Below are 22,353 nucleotides of genomic sequence, written 5' to 3'. Positions count from 1 at the left end.
TTCTCCCATCCTGACACACCACAAAATGTGCACTTCGGGATGGGAGAATCGCCCCTAAGATTCTCAGGGGGTTAACAAGGTAGTTGTTGAGGTTGTTTCTCCCTGTTGGAGACTCTAGGACCAGAGGATATGATCCCAGTGCGAGAGGTTGCCCATTTAAAATCGAGATGAAGGGGAATTTCTTCTGAGAGCGGGGAATTTGTGGAATTCTTTACCGCAAAGAGCAACAGAAGTTGTTAAGTATGTTAGAATGATAGAATCATACAGTGCAGAAGGAGGCCATTCGGCCCATTGAGTCTGCACCGACCACAATCCCACCCAGACCCTATCCCCATAACTGCATGCATTTGCCCTAGCTAGTCCCCCTGACACTAAGGGGCAATTTAGCATGGCCAATCCACCTAACCCGCACATCTTTGGACTGTGGGAGGAAACCCACGCAGAGACGGGGAGAATGTGCAACCTACACAGTGACCCAAGCTGGGAATCGAACTCGGGTCCCTGGCACTGTGAAGCAGCAGTGCTAACAATTGTGCCACTGTTCAAGGCAGAGATGGACAGATTTTTAATCAGTAAGGGAATCGAGGGTTAAGGCAGGAAAGTTAAGTTGAGGATTATCATATCGGATCAGCCATTATCTCATTGAATGGCAGGGCAGACTCAATGGGCCAAATGACCTACTCCTGATCCTACATATTATGGTTTTATTTGATGGGGGAGAAATAATTGTGTTTGGGGAAATCAATAAAATCCTGTAAATCAACCCTTCAATAATAAAAGATCACTTTGACGTGTTTCCAGATTTTGGGATAAGGGGTCCAGTACATGTACTGAGTATTGATTTATTTCTTTACATTGTTTAAATTGGAAACATTGAGCTGTAAGGTTCATTTACTGACTGACTAATGGATTGGATGTTTCCTCTGTGTAGGAAGTAGCTCGGTCCCCTGCACCCCTTATACCTACAAATGCAAGAATGATCTCTGCATCCAAAAGAAGAATCCAGTGTGTGATGGAACAAAGGATTGTGCGGATGGTTCAGATGAGCAGAATTGCAGTATGTGTTCATTGTGTTGCATCTCAATCACTAGGTTTGCTGAACTAAATCCTTTCCTCACTTCCCAGACTGAGGGAGATATTATCCATAAATTTATGAGAAAGAGAAGCTTGCTCTGCAATCCAGTAAGATGAAGATTGATCTAATCTTGGCTTTGGGAAGATGCTGGTGTAGTAGTGTCACTGGACTAGTAATCTAGAGGCCAAGGCTAATGTTCTGGAGACACGGGTTCAAATTCCACCATGGCAGCGACTGGAATTTAACTTTAATCAATGAATTCTTGAATGGAAAGCATTATTGATGATCATAAATGGAATATATTCAATGACCCTGCTCTCTGGGGAAGAGAGAGTCTATAAGGGTCGAAGGAGAAATTTCTCCTCGCATCCATCTGAAATGGGGAAAACCTTAAATTACCCCTCCATAAGGGGAAACATCCTCTCAATATCTGCCCTGTCACCATCCCTCACAGGCCCAAATCCTCCAGTATCTTGTATATTCGTAGAAATATAGAAACATAGAAGATAGGAGAGGAGGAGGCCCTTCAAGCCTGACATTACGATCATGGCTGATTGTCCAACTCAATAGCCTAATCCAGTTTTGTCCCCATAACCTTTGATCCCATCCACCCCAAGTGCTATATCTAGCCGCCTCTTGAATACATTCAATGTTTTGACATCAACTACTACCTGTGGTAATGAATTCCACGGGCTCACCACTCTTTGGGTGAAGAAATGTCTCCTCACCTAAATGGCCTATCCTGAATCCTCAGACTGTGACCCCTGGACTCGCCCACCATTGGGAATATCCTCTCTGTATCTACCCTGACTAGTTCCGTTAGAATCTTATAAGCCTCTATGAGATCCCCCCTCATTCGTCTGAACTCCAGTGAAAACAGTCCTAACCGAGTCAACCTCTCCTCATAGATCAGTCCGGCCATCCCCAGAATCAGCCTGGTAAACCTTCGCTGCACTTCCTCGAGCAAGAACATCCTTCCTCAGAAAAGGAGACCAAAACTGCACATAATATTCTAGGTGTGGCCTCACCAAGGCCCTGTATAATTGCAACAACGCACCCCTGCTCCTGTACTCGAAACCTCTCGCAATGAAGGCCAACATACCATTTGCTGCCTTTGCCGCCTTCTGCACCTGCATGTTTACCTTCAGTAGCTGGTGCACAAGGACACCCAGGTCCCGCTGCGCACTCCCCTCTCCCAATTTACAGCCATTCAGGTAGTAATCTGCCACCTTGTTTTTCCTTCCAAAGTAAATAACCCCTCATTTATTCAAATTATACTGTATCTGCCATTGATTTACCCACTCGCCCAACCTGTCCAGATCATGCTGAAGGATCTCTGCATCCTCGTCACAGTTCATCCTCCCACCCAACTTGGTATTCTCTGCAAAATTTGAGATGTTACAATTTGTTCCCTGACCCCACTAGTTATTGCCTGCCAATTTGAAAAGGATCCATTAATTCCTCCTCTTTGTTTCCCCTCTGCCAACTAGTTTTCTATCCATCTCAATATACTACCCCTCAATCCCATGCACTTTAATCTTGCACGATAATCTCTTATGCGGGACTTTGTCAAATGCTTTCTGAAAGTCCAAATATACCACATCAACTGGCTCTGCCCTTGTCAACTCTACTAGTTACATCTTCAAAGAATTCCAACAGATTTGTTAAACATGATTTCCCCTTCATAAATCCAAGCTGACTCTGTCTGATCCTGCCACTGCTTTCTAAATGCTCTGCTATAAAGTCCTTGATAATGGATTCGAGAATTTTCCCCACTACCAATGTTAGACTTACTGGTCTATAATTCCCTGTTTTCTCTCTACCTCCCTTTTTGAATATTGGAGTGACTGACATTAGCCTACTCTCCAATCTGCAGGTAGTGTTCCAGAGTCTATAGAATCCTGGAAGATGACCACCAATGCATCCACTATTTCTATAGCCACTTCCTCAAGTACTCTGGGATGTAGATTATTAGGTCCTGGGGATTTATCCACCTTCAATCCCATCAATTTTCCCAGCACCATTTCTCTACTAATATTGATCTCCCTCAATTCTTCCGTCTCACTAAATCTTGCATTCTCCAACATTTCTGGTACCTGATTTATGTCCTCTTTTGTGAAGACAGAACCAAAGTATGTATTTAGTTGCTCAACCATTTCTTCATCCCCCGTTCCTGTCTGTAGGGGACCTACATTTGTCTTCACCAACCTCTTTCTCTTCGTGTATCTATAGAAAATCTTAATGTCAGTCTTTATGTTCCCTACAAGCTTACTTTTGTACTTTATTTTCCCTTCTTAATCAATCCCTTGGTCCTTCTTTAATGAATTCTAAACTGCTCCCAATCCTCAGACCTATTATTTTTCTTGGCCAATCTATATGCTTCTTCCTTGGATCGGATTAAGCAGGTTGGACCAATACTAATTTATAAGATTTAGAAGAATGAGAGGTGAATTTATTAGAATGTCTGGCACAAAAGCAAAATGGGTAAGAGAGCCAATCCACGGCTTACAAAGGAAATTAGAGATTGTATCCGATCCAAAGCAAGTATATCCCTCAAATAAAAAGACCAAAATTATACACCATATTCTAGATGCAGCCTCACCGAGCCCTGTACGGTTGCAGGTTAATTTCCCTGCTTGCCTGCTTTCTTTCTTGCTTGTACCTACATGCTAACTTCTTGAGATTCAAGCACACCTGCATCTCTCTGTACTGAGGCATTCCACAATCCATCTACACTTTCTGCTTTTCCATCCTTTTCTCCAAAGTGGACAAGTTCACATTTTCCCACATTATACTCCATTTGCCAAACTCCCTCACCCCCTTGACTTAACCTGTCTACACCTCTGCAGGTTCTTTGTACCCCTCACAACTTGCTTTCCTACCTACCTTCATTTGCCAGTACTTTTGGCTACAATACACTATCAAAGTCATTAATATAGATTGTTTCATATATTTAATTCCCCAAGGGGCCAATGCTTGTTTTAGCTACTCCAATTATTTTGTACATACTTGGGAGGCTCTTGCTTTATGTTTTTATATTTCACGCTGGTTTTTTTCTCTCATTCTAAGGTCTCCTTTTTTGGTCATCCTTTGTTGGTTTCTAAAATTTTCCTAATATTTGTATACCATTTTATTTCCAATGTGATATCATCCATAGTTAGCTTAGATACACAATCTTTTCATAAAGTCTTTCTTTCTCAATGGAATATACCTTTGTTGTGAGTTATGAAATACTTCCTCAAATGTCTGCCATTGCTTCTCTCTCATCTTACCTTTTAATAATTAAAGATTTTAAAAAGCCAAGGAAAGAAGTCACTGGTGAGTAGTTTTTAGCATCCCTAAGAGTAGCTACACTGCAGGACAATGTATAAATCAAAAATACGTGTCAATAACCTTAAATATTCAGTTCCCAGTTTTTGTCACTTGCAAGCACATCTTTAATGACTATCATATCATATAGCTATAATATCAGACTCCTTTATTTCAATTTGTGTTTTCAATTCATCTGCTTCTAGTAGGGTGCTTGTTTAGAACATAGAACATAGAACATAGAAAGCCACAGCACAAACAGGCCCTTCGGCCCACAAGTTGCGCCGATCACATCCCCACCTCTAGGCCTATCTATAGCCCTCAATCCCATTAAATCCCATGTACTCATCCAGAAGTCTCTTAAAAGACCCCAACGAGTTTGCCTCCACCACCACCGACGTCAGCCGATTCCACTCACCCACCACCCTCTGAGTGAAAAACTTACCCCTGACATCCCCCCTGTACCTACCCCCCAGCACCTTAAACCTGTGTCCTCTCATAGCAACCATTTCAGCCCTTGGAAATAGCCTCTGAGAGTCCACCCTATCCAGACCCCTCAACATCTTGTAAACCTCTATCAGGTCACCTCTCATCCTTCGTCTCTCCAGGGAGAAGAGACCAAGCTCCCTCAACCTATCCTCATAAGGCATGCCCCCCAATCCAGGCAACATCCTTGTAAATCTCCTCTGCACCCTTTCAATGGCTTCAACATCTTTCCTGTAATGAGGTGACCAGAACTGCGCGCAGTACTCCAAGTGGGGTCTAACCAGGGTCCTATAAAGCTGCAGCATTATCTCCCGACTCCTAAACTCAATCCCTCGATTAATGAAGGCTAGTACGCCATACGCCTTCTTGACCGCATCCTCCACCTGCGAGGCCGATTTAAGAGTCCTATGGACCCGGACCCCAAGGTCCTTCTGATCCTCTACACTGCTAAGAATGGTACCCTTCATTTTATACTGCTGCTCCATCCCATTGGATCTGCCAAAATGGATCACTACACACTTATCCGGGTTGAAGTCCATCTGCCACTTCTCCGCCCAGTCTTGCATTCTATCTATGTCTCGCTGCAACTTCTGACATCCCTCCAAACTATCCACAACACCACCTACCTTGGTGTCGTCAGCAAACTTACCAACCCATCCCTCCACTTCCTCATCCAGGTCATTTATGAAAATGACCATAAGACCATAAGACCATAAGACATAGGAGCGGAAGTAAGGCCATTCGGCCCATCGAGTCCACTCCACCATTCAATCATGGTTGATTTCAACTCCATTTACCCGCTCTCTCCCCATAGCCCTTAATTCCTCGAGAAATCAAGAATTTATCAATTTCTGTCTTGAAGACGCTCAACGTCTCGGCCTCCACAGCCCTCTGTGGCAATGAATTCCACAGACCCACCACTCTCTGGCTGAAGAAATTTCTCCTCATCTCTGTTCTAAAGTGACTCCCTTTTATTCTAACAGCAAGGGTCCCAGAACAGATCCCTGGGGCACTCCACTGGTCACTGACCTCCATGCAGAGAAAGACCCCTCCACAGCCACTCTCTGCCTTCTGCAGGCAAGCCAGTTCTGGATCCACAAGGCAACAGCCCCTTGGATCCCATGCCCTCTCACTTTCTCAAGAAGTCTTGCATGGGGGACCTTATCGAACGCTTTGCTGAAGTCCATATAGACCACATCCACCGCTCTTCCTTCGTCAATGTGCTTGGTCACATTTTCAAAGAACTCAACCAGGCTCGTAAGGCACGACCTGCCCCTGACAAAGCCGTGCTGACTACTTTTGATCATACTAAACTTCTCTAGATGATCATAAATCCTGTCTCTCAGGATCCTCTCCATCAACTTACCAACCACTGAGGTTAGACTCACCGGTCGGTAATTTCCCGGGCTGTCCCTGTTCCCTTTCTTGAATATAGGGACCACATCCGCAATCCTCCAATCCTCCGGAACCTCTCCCGTCTCCATCGACGATGCAAAGATCATCGCCAAAGGCTCCGCAATCTCCTCCCTCGCCTCCCACAGTAACCTGGGGTACATCCCATCCGGTCCCGGCGACTTACCAACCTTGATGCCATTCAATAGTTCCAACACATCCTCTTTCTTTATGTCCACATGCTCGATCCTTTCTGTCCTCCGCAATCCAGCAGTACAACCACCCAGATCCCTTTCCACCGTGAATACCGAGGTAAAGTATTCATTAAGCACCTCCGCCATTTCTAACGGTTCCGCACAAACTTTTCCCCCTTCACCTTTTAAGGGTCCTATGCCTTCACATCTCATCCTTTTACTCTTGACATATTTGTAGAAAGCCTTGGGATTCTCCTTAATCTTACCCGCCAAGGTCTTCTCATGACCCCTTCTCGCTCTCCTAATTTCCTTCTTAAGCTCCTTCCTACATCGCGTATACTCCTCTAAATCCTTAACACCTCCTAGCTCTCTGAACCTTCTGTACGCCTCTCTTTTCTTATTCACCAGGTTCATCACAACCTTCGTGCACCACGGTTCCCGTACCCTACCAACACCCCCCTGTCTCATCGGAACGTTGTCATGCAGAGCTCCAGACAAACATTCCTTGAAAATCCTCCACTTTCCTTCGGTACTTTTCCCCAAGAATGCCTCCTTCCAATTTACCCGTCTAATTTCCTCCCTGATGACACTGTATTTCCCTTTACTCCAGAGAAACACTTTCCTAGCCTGCCTGACCCTATCTCTTTCCAATGCTATCGTGAAGGAGATAGAATTATGATCGCTATCCCCAAGATGCTCACCCACCGAGAGATCCTCCACCTGTCCAGGTTCATTAGCCAGCACCAGATCAAGAACAGCCTCTCCTCTAGTAGGCTTATCCACATACTGTGTCAGGAAACTCTCCTGGACACACCTAACAAACTCCTCTCCATCCAAACCCCTAGCCCTAGGGATATTCCAATCTATGTTTGGGAAATTAAAATCTCCCATCACGACAACTCTGTTATTCCTACATCTCTCCAGGATCTGTTTCCCCATCTGCTCCTCAACATCTCTGTTACTATTGGGCGGCCTATAGAAAACACCCAGCAAAGTTACCGACCCCTTCCTGTTCCTAACCTCCACCCACAGAGATTCCGTAGTCAGTCCCTCCACGGCGTCCACCTTCTCTACAGCCGTGACACTATCCCTGATCAACAGTGCCACTCCCCCCCCTCTCTTGCCTCCCTCCCTGTCCTTCCTGAAACATCTAAAACCCGGCACCTGAAGCACCCAGTCCTGTCCCTGAGACATCCAAGTCTCCGTAATGGCCACCACATCACAATTCGAAGCAGCAATCCACGCTCCAAGCTCATCCACTTTATTCACTACACTCCTGGCATTAAAATAGACACATCTCAGACCTTCAGCCTGAGCACTTCCCTTCTCCCTCACTCGTCTAACCTCCCTCTTACCCTGTCTACATTCCTTATCTATTTGCGAGCTAACCTCCTCGCTCTCAGTCCCCTCATTTCGATTCCCTCCCCCCAACCTTTCTAGTTTAAAGTCTCACCAGTAGCCTTAGCCAACCTTCCCGCCAGGATATTGGTCCCCCTGGGATTCAAGTGCCACCCGTCTTTTTTAAACAGGTCACACCTGCCCCTAAAGAGGTCCCAATGATCCAAGTACCCAAATCCTTGTCCCTTGCTCCAGTCCCTCAGCCACGCATTAATTCTCCACCGATTCCTGTTCTCACTCTCCCGCGGCACAGGCAGCAATCCCGAGATTACTACCTTTGCATTCCTCTTTCTCAGCTGTCTACCCAACTCCCTATATTCTCTTTTCAGCATCGATTAAAATTGAAAGAAACTACAATAATGTTGTAGTTGAGTTAAAGGATAAATGCAAACCTGTGTGGATTCTAAAAAGAATCCACTCTGCAACTTCCCTCACTTACCAAATTCCCTGAGTTAAGCACACTGTCTCGCTGAGTGTGTGCGTGTGTGCATGCGTGGTACAGTGTGTGTGTGTGTGTGTGTAGTACAGTGTGGGTGGGGGGGTGGATGCGGTGCTGTGTGTGTGTGTGTGTGTGTGTGGGGAGTTAGATGAGGTACAACGCATGTGTTTCTGTGAATCATAGACTCATACAGTACAGAAGTGGACCTTCAGCCCATCGAGTCTTCACCGACACATGTGAAACACCTGATCTCCCACCTAATCCCACTTGCCAGCACTTGGCCCATAGCCCTGAATGTTATGATGTGCCAAATGCTCATCCGGGTACTTCTTAAAGGATGTGAGGCAACTCGTCTCTATCACCCTCCCAGACAGCGCATTCCAGACCATCACCACCCTCAGGGTAAAAAAGATTTTCCTCACATCCGACCAAACCTCCCACCCCTCACCTTGAACATGTGTCTCCTCATGACTGTCTCTTCAACTAAGGGGAACAGCTGCTCCTTATCCACTCTGTCCATACCCCTCACAATCTTGTACACCTCGATCAGGTCGCCCCTCAGTCTTCTCTGCTCCAACGAAAATAACCCAAGCCTATCCAGCCTCTCTTCATAACTTAAATGCTCCATCCCAGGCAGCATCCTGGTGAATCTCCTCTGCACACCCTCCAGTGCAATCGCATCCTTCCGATAATGTGGCGACCAGAACTGCACACAGTGCTCTAGCTGTGGCCTCACCAAAATTCTACACAACTCCACCATGACTTCCTGCTTTTGTAATCTATGCCTCAATTGATTAAAGGCTTCAGAGATCTATGGACAAACACACCCTTTGTTCCACTGAACTTCCTAGTGTCATGCCATTCACTGAATACTTCCTTGTCAAATTACTCCTTCCAAAGTGTATCACCTCACACTTTCAGGGTTAAATTCCATCTGTTATTTGACCATCCTGTCTATATCTTGTAGCCCAAGACACTCCGCCTCACTGTTAACCACCCGGCCAATCTTAGTGTCAGCCGCGACCTTACTAATCCTACCCCCACATAGTCATCCCTGTCATTTACATAAATGACGAAGAGGGGGCCCAACACAGATCCCTATGGCATGCCACTGGACACTGGCTTCCAGTCACTAAAACAGCTTTCTGCCATCACCCTCTGTCTCCTACAACTGAGCTAATTTTGAATCCACTTTATCAAATTACTCTGCATCCTATGTGCATTTGCCTTCTTTATAAATCTCCCATGTGGGACCATGTCAAAGGCTTTGCTGAAATCCAGATAACCTGCATCAACTACACTACCCTCAACTGCACACCTGGTTACCTCCTCAAAAAATTCAAATTTGTGAAGCAGGACTTCTTTCAGTTGACACCATGCTGGTTGTCCCTGATTAAGCCTTGCCTCTCCAAGTGGAGATGAATGCTCTTCTTCAGAATTTTCTCCAATAGTTTCCCTACCACTGACGTGAGATTCACTGATCTGTAGTTCCATGGCTTATCTCTCCACAAACCTTCTTAAATAGCGGAACCACATTAGCTGGTCTCCAGTCATCTGGCAGCTTCTCGTGGCCAGAGAAAAATGAAAAATTGGGTCAGTGCTCCTGCAATTTCCTCCCATGCCTCCCACATCAGCCTGGGACACAATTCATCTGGACCTGGAGATTTGTCCACTTTTAAGGCTGCCAATGCCTCCAATACCTTTGTCCTTCCTTTCATTAATTTGCTCAAGATCCTCAGTCTCTCTCTCCCTGAATTCCATACCTTTATCCTCATTTTCTTGGGTGAAGACGGATGTGAAGTATTCGTTCAACACTCTACCAGTGTCCTCTGGCTCCACCTACAGATTGTCCCCTTGGTTCCCTAATGGGCCTACTCTTTTTCTAGTTATCCTCTTCCCATTGATATACTTATCGGATATCTTGGTATTTTCCCTACTTTTGCCAGCCAGAGCTTTCTCATGTCTCCTCTTTCCTTTCCTTAAGTTCCGCCCTGCACTTTCTGTACTCCACTAATACCTCCGCCGATTTTTTTCCCTTTGTACCTGCTCAAAGCCTTTCTTTTCCATCTCATCATATCCTGAATATCTCTGGTCATCCATGGTTCTTTGGGCTTGTCACTCCTTCCTATCACCATAGAGGGAACATACAGGCTTGTACCCTCCCCATTTCATTTTTGAATGCCCCCCAACCACTGCTCTTTGTAGATTTTCCCATTAGTAGCTGTTCCCAATCTACTTTGGCCAGATCCTGCCTTATTTTACTAAAATCCACTCTTCCCCCAATCCAAAACTTTTCTTTGCAACTTGTCTATTTCTTCATCCATAACAAGGTAAAATTGTACCGTGTTGTGATCGCTATCACTAAAATGCTCCCCCACTACCACCCCAACCACCTGTCCGGCTTCATTCCCCAGAATCAGGTCCAGCACAGCTCCCTCTACATATTGGCCTAAAAGGTTCTGCTCTAGACATTTCAAGAAATCCACTCCATCCAAGTCCTTAACACTATGTCTATCCCAATTAATGTTGGGAAAATTGAAATCACCTACTATAATTACCTTATTATTAGTGTGTAAGTGGGGGGTTGTATGGGGTACAGCGTGCGAGGAAGAGGGTGGTTTGATATGACTATGCAGATACAGAGATGGGTCTAGTGTTGGGTTTAGGCTAACCCTAACCTTTCTACCTTGGACCTGATTTTGAATCATTTTCACAACAGTCGGGAGAATTTGATTCCTGCACACAGCACCTGCACCCTACCTTCTCAAGTAATCTCCAGAATTCCTGGGATCTGGTCCTCTGGTGAGGTGGGGAAGGTGTGGATATACTGTGAGCTCTAACGTGGATTCCTGATATATTTACAGATTGTGGGACTCGGCCATATAAACATTCTCGTATTGTGGGAGGTGTGGATGCGGAGATTGGTGAATGGCCCTGGCAGGTCAGCCTTCATGTGAGGGGGTTTGGTAACACGTGTGGGGCCTCCGTGATTTCCAACAGCTGGCTAGTATCAGCCGCACACTGTTTCCAGAATACAGCGGGAACCAGGTGAGTGCTCAACTGACTTTGTTTGTAAATTCAAGGGATTCTACTTCAGTACTGAGTTCAGTGTTTTGAATTCAGCCTTTCTCCTTTCTGGGTGCAGAGGGAGTGGCAATGATGGAGCTTGGGAGGACAAGTGATGGAGGGGAGGGTGTTAGGGGGAGGGAGGGGAAATGGTGGAGGCACAAAGAGAGACTGGGGGAAGAAAAGGGGGAGCACTGAGCATGGGAGATAGATTGAAAGAGGGGGAGAGTCAATCTCTGCTCTTATCCCCACCACCTCACCCTGCTACCAACCCTCCATTCCCAATCACTGATCTCTGTCCTCTTTCCATCAACACCCCCTCCACTCTCCCATCACCCAACTTCATGACAAAACTGAAGTTCCTCATCCCTGGTACAATTCCTGTAAATCATTTCTGCACCCACTCCAAAACTTCCACTTCCTTCCTAAAGTGCCCAGAATTGGATACCATACTCTAGTTGAGGAAGAACCAGTATTAGTTGATCAAAGCCTCCTTGATCTCTGGAATTCTCTGCCCACTGAGGTGGTGGAGGCTACCTCGCTGAATATGTTTAAAGCGCGGATGGATGGATTCCTGATCGGTAAGGGAATTAAGGGTTATGGGGATCAGGCGGGTAAGTGGTACTGATCCACGTCAGATCAGCCATGATCTTATTGAATGGCGGGGCAGGCTCGAGGGGCTAGATGGCCTCCTCCTGCTCCTATTTCTTATGTTCTTATGTTCTTATGATTTTGTACTCTATGCCTCTATTTATAAAGCCAAATATCCTGTGTGCCTTTTAACCACTTTCCCACCTTGTGCTGCCACGTTAAGCATTTGTGAACATGTGCCTCTGTTCTTACACTCCCTTCAGATAATTGCCTCCTTGCTTTTCCTCCCAAAATGTATCACTTTGAATTCCTCTAAATTAAATTTTATCTGCCACATGTCCACCCATTCCACCGCCAGCCTTTCTCCTCCTGATGTCTATCACTATCTTCCTCACAGTTCATAATGCTTCTAAATTTTGTATCAACTGCAAATATTGAAATTGTTCTTTGCTTAATTGTGAGTTGAAATTAATATTGACATGCCATTGGAGGGTCATGCCAAGTTCCTATTTTCATCTCCCTAAGTAGGGAGCAGCTTTTCCCCTTGGTTGAAGGGGTCACTCACGAGGGGGCATAGTTTTAGAGTAAGGGGCAGGAGATTCAGAGGGGATTTGAAAAAAACATCTTTTCATTCAGGAGTATGGTGGGAATCTGGAGGCCAAAAACCTTAAAAAAGATATTTGGATGAGTACTTGAAATATGATAACATTCAAGGATATGGGACAAGTGCAGGAAAATGGGATTAGCGCGATTTTTAGTGGTAGCTATTGTCAGTGCAGACTGGATGGGCCAAAGGGCCTTTTCTGCGCTGTATGACTCTGTAACTCTGTAACACTCCCAAGCAGTGGTCCTTTTACCTGAAACCACCCCCCACCCCCGCCAGTATATTTTCCTCCAGTCTGAAATGCAACCATTCATAACTATTTTCTGTTGTCTTTCCCTCAGTCAAATTTGTATCTATTAAGAAAATACTGTGGATGGCTGGAAATCTGAAATGAAAATATAAAATGCTTGAAAAACTCAGTAGATCTGGTAGCATCTGAAGAGGAGTCATACGGACTTGAAACATTAACTCTGTTACTTTCTCTCCACAAATGCTGCCAGGCCTGCTGAATTTTTCCAGCATTTTCCCTTTCTAATAAATCCCCTTTATTAACTTTGAGCCGATTTACTCTCTCGGATATTTTCTTTATTATGACTATCTTCTCCCTTGGCAATGACAAAGTTCTAATTTAGTACCACAGCCATGTCCTCCGCCTCTGTGCTTATCTCTCAACTCTCCCCCACTCCTTCTGGAATTGTCTTTTTACTGTTTATATGCCGAGGTATATCTGTGCATAAATCCCTAAATGTGTCAGGACAGGTTAACCAAGTAGTTACAAAAACCAGAAAGTTATGTCAGACTTAAACAAACAGTAATTTTGCCCCAGCTGGATTATTGTTCAGTTCTGACGACCATATTTTAAGGATGTGAAGGCTTTATACAGGAATTTACTGTAATAGTTCTTGGGATAAGGGATTACAGATATGTGCACTGGCCATGCTAAATTGCCCTTTTGTGTCCCAGGATGTGCAGTTTAGAGGAATTAGTAGGGTAATTACAGAGCTGGGGCCTGCATAGGATTGTTATTGTTACAGACTCGATGGGCTGAATGGCCTCTTTCTGCATTGTAGGGATTCTATGATGTGTGGAAAGGCTGGAGAAGCTTATAGAGCAGAAAAGGCTGAAATTTGTTAAAGGTGTTTAACTTCATGAATAAATAAAGAGGTGTTTCTGGTGAGTTAAGGGTCAATTCCTAGATGTTGTTAATTTAAAGTGATTGTATAAAACGCTCTGGTATTTTGCCAATGAGTGGTTTGGTTTTGGAATGCACTGCCTGATAGGTTGATGAAAATAGACTCTAGTTGCCTTCAAAAGGTAATTGGAGAAATTATAGAATGGTTAGAACACTTGTGTCTGTGCTGGCCTTCTGAAGGAGCAAGTCATCCGGAGCTACTCCCCAGCCTTTCCCCCATGGCTATGCAAATGTTTCCTTTTCAGAAACTGATACAGCTCCCTCTTGAACCACCTTCCACCACCGGGTGCTCCAGTTTCCTCCCACACTCCAAAGATGTGCGGGTCAGGTTGATTGGCCATGCTAAATTGCCCCTTAATGTCAGGAGGTTAGTAGGGCAAATAAGTAGGTTTATGGGGATCGGGCCTGGGTGGGATTGTGGTCAGTGCAGACTTGATGGTGTACATGATTCAGCACATGTACACCCAGGTCCCTCTGCCCCTGCATCCCCTTTAAAATTGTACTCTTATTTTGTATTGTCTGTATTTTTCCTACCAAAATGAATCACTTCTTTGCATTAAATGTCATCTGTCACTTGTCCGCCCATTCCACCAATCTTGTTTGTGCATGTCCCCTTGAAGTTCTACACTATTCTCCTCACAGTTCAAAATGCTTTCCAAGCTCCGTATCATCTGCAATTTTCAAAGTGTGCCTGTCTACAAAGGTCTAAGTCATTAATTTATCAGGAAGAACAAGGGTCCAAACACTGATCCCTGGGGAATTCCACCACAAATCTTCCTGCAGTCAGAAAAACAACTGTTCCCAACTATTCTGTTTCCTGTTACTCAGCCAGTTTCGTGTTCATGTTGCTACTGTCCCTTTCATTCCGGGAGCTATAATTCTGCTCAGAAGTTTGCTGTGTGGCACTTTATCAAATACTTTGTGGAAGTCCTTGTCACCATATCAACAGCATTGCCCCTTCTGTCACCTCATCACAAAACTCAAGCAAGTTAGTTCAACACAGTTTTCCCTTAATAAATCCGTGCTAGCTTTCCTTAATTATGCTGCCATTGCATAAGTGATTGTCAATTTTGTCCCAAAATATTGTTTCTAAAAACTTTCCTACCTCTAAACTTAAACTGACTGGCCTGTAGTTGCTGGGCTTATCTTTACAGCCTATTTTGAGTGTTTACATCCTTTTTGTAACATTTGTAAATCTCCAATCTGGCACCACCCCTGAGTCCAATAACCAGGACCAGAAAATTATGGCCAGTCCCACTGCAATTTCCACTCTCACTTTCCTCTGCATCCTTGAGTGCATCCTTTCTGGTTCTGGGTTCTTATTCACTTTAAATATAGATAGCCCACCCAACTCCTGATCAGTGTTAAACCCTTCTAGAGTCTGAATCACCCATCTCTTTTACCATGACCTGCGTAGCATTTTCTTCCTTTGCAAAGTATTGTTCAATGGTTCAGCCATGTCCTTTGCCTCCATGTGTAAATTCGCCTTTTTGATCCCTATTCCTCCTCTTACTACCTTTTGTACTGTTTATATGATAGAAGTAGAAATGATTGCAACAATATTGGGGAAGAGTGAGTGGTTGAATAGCTTTTCCAAATAGCCAACACACACTATACACACTCAGTGTCAAACGTCTGTTATGGTGTACATTTCAGAACAATAATCTACAACTAAAAGCACACCTCACTGCTTACTGCCATGTGCTTTGATTTGATTTATTACTGTCACATGTATTAGTATATGTGAAAAGTATTGTCTCTTGTGCGCTGTACAAAGTATACCATAAGGAAAGAAGAGAGTGCAGAATGTAGTTTTACAATCATAGCTAGGGTATAGAGAAAGATCAATTTAATATGAGGTAGTCCATTCAAAAGTCTAATGGCAGCAGGGAAGAAGCTATTCTTGAGTTTGTTAGTGCTTGTCCTCAGACCTTTGTATCTTTTTCCCGACGGAAGAAGGTGAAAGAGAGTATATCCGGGATGTGTGGGGTCCTTGATTATGCCGGCTGCTTTTCCCAGGCAGTGGGAAGTCAATGGATGAGAGGCTGGCTTGAGTGATGGACTAGGCTTCATTCATGACCCATTGTAGTATTTTGCGGACTTGAACAGAGCAGGAGCCATACCAAGCTGTGATGCAACCAGAAAGAATGCTTTCTATGGTGCATCTGTAAAAGTTGATGAGAGTCGTAGCTGACATGCCAAATTTCCTCAGCCTTTTGAGAAATTTAGAGACGTTGGTGGGCTTTCCTGACTATAGCGTCGGCTTGGAGGGACCAGGACAGATTGTTGGTGACCTGAACACATAGAAACCTGAAGCTCTCAACCATTTCCACTTCGTCCCCGTTGATGTAGACAGGGGCATGTCCTCCACTGTGCTTCCTGAAGTCGATGACTATCTCCTTCATTTTGTTGACATTGAGGGAGAGATTATTGTTGTCGAATCAGTTCACCAGATTCTCTATCTCTTTGCTGTACTCTGTCTTATCATTGTTTGAAACTTGACCCACTATGGTGGTGTCATCAGCAAACTTGAAAATCGAGTTGGAGGGGAATCTGACCACACAGTCACAGGTGTATAAGGAGTATAATAGTAAGGGGCTGAGGACACAGCCTTGTGGGGCACTAGTGTTGAGGTTGATTGTGGAGGAAGTATTGCCTATCCTCACTGATTGCGGTGTGTGGGTTAGGAAGTCTAGGATCCAGTTGCAGAGGGAGGAGCCGAGCCTCAGGCCGCGGAGTTTGGAGATGAGTCTCGTAGGAATAATTGTGTTAAACGTGAGCTGGAGTGCCTTTCCTGCGCCTTTAGATACGAGACCAAAGATTCTATTTCCTATTCATGTAATTATGCTAGCTGCTACCATTGCTGACGGGTATCTGTTCTTTGCTCTCTCTTTCAAGTATCTCCATCTGTCGCTGTTTCAAACTGCATCTCCGTGTCATCACCCTGCCCTGCTCCATTGCTCACTCTAACCCTTTCTCATCTGTTGCTATGCATCCTTTTTCTTGTAGATATTCTGATCCAAGCATCTGGACTGCATACCTTGGGCTTCATGTTCAGTTGAAGTTGGGTGATGGAGTGCTGAAGAAGAGCATCAAGCAGATTATTGTTCATGAGTCTTACAATCCACAGACATTCAATAATGACATTGCCCTATTGGAGTTGGCTAATCCTGTAACTTTCAGCAGTGTCATTCAGCCAATATGCCTCCCAGATGCAACGCACAACTTTCCTGTGGGAAAAAGCGTCTGGGTCACAGGCTGGGGGAGACTGAAGGAAGATGGTGAGTGAAACACCTAGCTTACAACATTTGATTCTGATGCAATTTTCTTTCATTTGTGCTGTTTGATCCAAGCTGGCATAAACAAACTGTATAGTAGAAACATTGATAGCAGCAGTCCCTCCTGTACATCATGCACGCATTGAGCTGGAGTTCTGAACTCTCAGGAGTTGGAATGTCAATAAGAACTTGGAAGAGTGGAGAAGACTGAATGACGATTTATGCTGCCCACACTATGGATGGCAGAGGTTTTGCCCATCCCACAGGTTTACAGATTTTTGCAATAGGTTTACCCCAGTCGCTGTAAACATTTATAAAGGGAGCTGGTTGAATTCCTGGAACAAGCTGATGTCACTGTGTTCAGCCTATACTTTTGCTGATGCTGGAATCATAGAAACCCTACAGCACAGAAAGAGGCCATTCGGCTCATCGAGTCTGCACTGACCACAATCCCACCCAGGCTCTACCCCCATATCCCTACATATTTACCTACTAGTCCCTCTAACCTACGCATCTCAGGACACTAAGGGCAATTTTAGCATGGCCAATCAACCTAACCCGCACATCTTTGGACTGTGGGAGGAAACCGGAGCACCCGGAGGAAACCCACGCAGACACGAGGAGAATGTGCTAACTCCACACAGACAGTGACCCGAGCCGGGAATCGAACCCAGGTCCCTGGAGCTGTGAAGCAGCAGTGCTAACCACTGTGCCACCGTGCCGCCCTGTCTCAAGTAGCTTGTGGTTATTGATAAATTACATGGTGAGAATGACACCCTTCCTTTCTTCCTGTAGGTCCTGAGGCCAAAGTGTTGCAGAAGGCGGAGTTACGAATCATAAAGAGACAAATCTGCAATTCGCTGCTGAGCAATGTTGTGAGCTCCCGCATGTTGTGTGCTGGATTCCTGAGCGGTGGCATTGACGCTTGTCAGGTAAGGTGACCCCATAACAATCAGACAATCTTTTCCATACACACAAGGTGGTAGGAGGTTCAGTGTAGCCAGTTCTTTCCTCTTTCAGACGGAACCTGTACCCACACTAACTTTCTGTGGTAAGGCTTGTTCTGTCCAGAGAGACTAATGCACCCATAAAAATTCCCTCATTGAGGCCAATACAATAAAGTAGCATTATTTCATTTCTTCTTGCAGTGGTTTAGCGACAGGGTGAGTGACACGTTGCAACCTTTCAATGTGAATAGAATGTGGAGTGAGCTGAGTAATCAGTCTTCAGTACCTAAGTCTCCCACAGACCATCCACATCTTCTACCTGATTGTTCAAATATATAACTAACTAATTTTGTTCTGACCACCCTGTCAAACAGTTGTATACGCAATGCTCCTTTTTCATTCAATAAAACCCATCAAATGGAATCGCAAAAGCAAAATCTAGTGGCTTCTGAAAACAACCAAAATGCTGTGGAGAAACAGAATGAATGTTTCAGGTCCAAGACCTTGGATCCGGAATCTTATGTTTAGGATCCAGCTGGAGATTCTTGTGCTGATCTGTTTCCATCATGTGAGGGTGCTGGACATGTGAAGTCACTGCACACATCCATGCATGTTTTTGCTGCTGCCAGTGGGTGCTGAACTCAGGCTGTCCCTCCCTGTGGATATTCTGGCTCTGTTGGTGATGTTCTACTTGGCATGGATGGCACACAGGTTGGTGTCCTCAGCCTGACTGGCCTCCTACTTGCAGTGATGGCCGACCTAAGGACATGCAGATCAATCTTGGTGTCCTGCCTGAAATTGCTGCATCTAGTAGCAGTGGGTCTCCCACAGTGTCACGGACCAGTTTAATGAAACTGGTAGCAGTGCACTCTTGTGGGCAGCCGTGAAGGCCTAGCTGTTTGTAGGGAGTTGTCAGATGGTGGACTGAATATTCTTAGCATGTGAGCTTGCCAGCCTTTGTCACCCAGTGAGAAGGATGTGGTGAGCCACTGCCTTGAACTGCTGCAAATGCTGTTAGGGAAAAAGCAGCAGGATTTTGACTCGGCGACAGTGAAAGGTTGGCACTTTTGTTCCAAATTGGAATGATGTGCAGCTTGGAGACGGTGGCGTCTTGGAATTTATTGGAATTGTAATTTCTTTTTTGCTGCTTCATTGTGATTGCTTCCAGAGCTGAGCTGAGCTGAGAGTGTTAACAGCGGAGCTGGGGATCAGCCAGCTGCGGAGGGTGTCTGACAGTGGCCAAGAAACATTGGGGTCTCTGAATGGGAGGGGGCTGAATATCAGCAAATGGGGGAGGGGTCTGAGTGGCCAAGAAGCATTGGGGGGTCTGTGAATACGGGAGGGATTTTTGGGGTCTTTGGATGGGAGGGGATCAGTAAGTGGGGAAGGGGCTTGGGGTTTCTGTAGATGGGGAGAGTCTGTGTTAAAAAGAAAGAAAAGTAAAGAAAGTTTATTTATTAGTGTCACAAGTACGCTTACATTAACACTGCAATGAAGTTACTATGAAAATCCCCTAGTCGCCACACTCCGGCGCCTGTTCGGGTACATTGAGGGAGAATTTAGCATGGCCAATGCACCCAACCAGCATGTCTTTCGGACTGTGGAAGGAAACTGGAGCACCCGGAGGAAACCCACGCAGACACGGGGAGAACGTGCAGACTCTGCACAGACAGTGACCCAAGCCAGAATCGAACCAGATCCCCCATTGCTGTGAGGCAGCAGTGCTAACCACTGTGCCACCGTGCCGACCTGGTTTGACCAATTGACATGTAGATGAAAATCCCCCGTGATAATTGCTGCAGGGAGATGGTTTGGGGGTCTGTGAAGGAGAAAGAGGGTTTGGGGGGAGGGGTGGTCTCTGGATGGGGGGGGGGGGAGGGGGGGAACCTCTGAAAATGAAGAGTTTAACGACAAATGCTGTTTAATTCAAGCTATATCAGTGTATTTGTTTGATTTGAGCTCAATAACCAAACCAGACTCAGCTGCCATTTATTGGTCCATGCAGCTCATAGTTCACTTTGTGTTTTCAGGGTGACTCAGGGGGCCCCATGTCCAGTGTGGAGAAAAATGGACGTGTGTTCCTGGCCGGAATTGTCAGCTGGGGAGACGGATGTGCGAGAAGGAATAAACCAGGGGTCTACACCAAGGCTGCAAAGTACCGGCAGTGGATCACGACTCGCTCTGGAGTTTAGTGTGTGCTGAATGTGACTGGTTCTTCTCAGATTCTTACTCTGCCCTGGGTCTATCAGCTGCATTGACCATCACAGTGAACTGAAGTCAGGAGCACACTTTCACTTTGACCTGTAATATATGATGTCCCAACTTGTAGATAATGTATAAAATTTCATGAGGGCATTCCATGAGTGATGTTCTGTGGGACGTTTGGCTACTTATCACACAACTGGACCAATAAAGACTCTCAGTAGTAGTAAAGGCTGTGTCAGCAATCAGTACATTGACCTGGGATATTCCATGAGGTGCAGATGCCGGCGTTGGATGGGTGGGCACAGTAAGAAGTCTCTCAACACCAGATTAAAGTCCAACAAGTTTATTTGGAATCACGAGCTTTCGGAGCGCTGCTCCTTCATCAGGTGAGACTGTTAGACTTTAACCTGGTGTTGTGAGACTTCTTACTAGGATATTCCAGAGCATTCTCCATTCCCCTCTCCCACAGCTTGTTAGTGCGATGGATGGATGGACTATGCTGGTAGCTTTGGGTTATGGAAGGATTATACTTGATGTGGGGGAGGATGAGGGGGGCAGCAGAGCGGGGAGAGCAGTGATCAGACTGTGCTGGCGGTGGCGGTGGGGGGGGGGGGGGGGGGGGGGTTGGTGATGTAGGCTGGGGGTGACTGGATGGTGCTGTGTTGGGGGCTAATAAGCTGTGCTGGGGGTGGGGAGTACCAAATGTGCCTTGTAATCTATCAATTCCCTTTGTAAAATAATAACAGATCCTCTGATATTATAATGTTTTTCCACTTGTTTGTAATGTGTATTTACTTTAGATTGTTTGTGTTACACTTATTCAGAAATCTGTTGAGAGCTGGAGGTATCTTCTCAGGATTAAATGCAATGCCTGTCAAGGGGCACTGGGACCTCCTAGTGAACCTTGAAGAATTTTATTGAATAATAATTGACTTGTATGATGTGATGAAGAGTTTTCTAAACCTGTTTTGCGAGGTTGGCTGAGGTGACAATTGAGTGAATAGGTGAATGTTGTCACTCGCTAATTAAATAATCACTCAAACATTCAGCTTCTTTACACTGTGAGGCTTGTCCATGTTCCAAGACTGAAATATGCAAAGCACACCCCATTCTGCCACCTGCAGCCTCTCCTTAATGCACCGGCAGTATTTTGCTTTTATCTCCCCCCGCGCCCCCCCCCCCCCCCCCCCCCCGCCTCTCTCCCTCACTCCCCGCCCACCCTACCACCACTTCCAGAAAGAGAGCTGAGATCAGTCAAGCCTCCAATTGCTATTTGCTTCTCTGACCTTTGTCTTCAGTCAAAGTACAGAAGGAAAAATCCGGAACAAATACAATGCATAAGTTTTACAGGTATTTCCAGTATGCAAATTTGAATAGTAGTCTGTATCCAGGCACCCAAAGCAGCATTGGCAATGACTCTGGACTTGTAGTCAGTGTCTTCCTCAACCTAAATAGGTAAACCAAAGCTGGCCACTTGAGAGTAAATCACATTTGGCCATTGAGGTGAGTTGTAAAGGAGATGCTTGGTTTTTAGCAGCCCTGGCTCAGTCAGCTTTTTGACTGACACTGGGCTATGTTTTTGGTTCTATGTGAAAGATGTGAATCAGAGAAATGAAAATGCCTTCTTGATGCAATGTGCTCATTGTTTTAAATCCTGCTCTCTGATTTTACATGGAAGAGGGATTGCAAATATTTTTACTGCTACAGGTTCTTGCTCAGCAATATTTTTATATTCAAAAATTTCTATAGAAAATAAACAGAATATTTGAGTGTTTTACTGGTGTTTTGGATTTGTCCCATTGTCATGTCTGATCATTTCCATTAGTGCAACATTATTTTCCTTGATACTTTTAGCGTTAAAATCACTGAAGCCGTGAATCAAACGGCAAGTTTGCACCTTCACCCATCCACTGTCTCAATCACAGTAACTGGAAGCACTGAGATGCTCGCCCCTGGCTGAATAATGGAATTCTGCTGTGTGGTTCAAGTTGCATTGACCAATTGGGCAATTACAATAATGATGCAATGTATTGACCAATTAATGAATGTATGTACAGCAGCCCATAACAGTAGACTGGTCAAGCCTGTCCATTGCTCTTAGCCTGAATTGTTTAGCCAGTATTATCATCGGACAGACTAAAACATGGTGCATTGCTGTAAAGTACAACAGTTCATCA

At 45.1% G+C, this 22,353-nt stretch overlaps 1 protein-coding gene across 1 annotated transcript in view; it reads left to right on the top strand.

The window, feature by feature from the left end:
- LOC144480060 (suppressor of tumorigenicity 14 protein homolog) overlaps positions 1-20,401 on the top strand; it is a 90,532-nt gene extending 70,131 nt beyond the window's left edge. Inside the window, exons 15-19 of the mRNA XM_078199232.1 lie at positions 932-1,057; positions 11,158-11,341; positions 16,756-17,027; positions 17,820-17,956; positions 20,002-20,401. Of these exons, the coding sequence (XP_078055358.1) occupies positions 932-1,057; positions 11,158-11,341; positions 16,756-17,027; positions 17,820-17,956; positions 20,002-20,163 (881 nt within the window). The 3' untranslated portion in view covers positions 20,164-20,401. The remainder of the gene's footprint in view (positions 1-931; positions 1,058-11,157; positions 11,342-16,755; positions 17,028-17,819; positions 17,957-20,001) is intronic.
- The last annotated feature ends 1,952 nt before the right edge of the window (positions 20,402-22,353 follow it).

The sequence above is a fragment of the Mustelus asterias genome, chromosome 27 (genome assembly GCF_964213995.1).
Source record: "Mustelus asterias chromosome 27, sMusAst1.hap1.1, whole genome shotgun sequence".
Taxonomy (NCBI): domain Eukaryota; kingdom Metazoa; phylum Chordata; class Chondrichthyes; order Carcharhiniformes; family Triakidae; genus Mustelus; species Mustelus asterias.
This window is presented reverse-complemented; position numbering and strand designations above follow the sequence as displayed.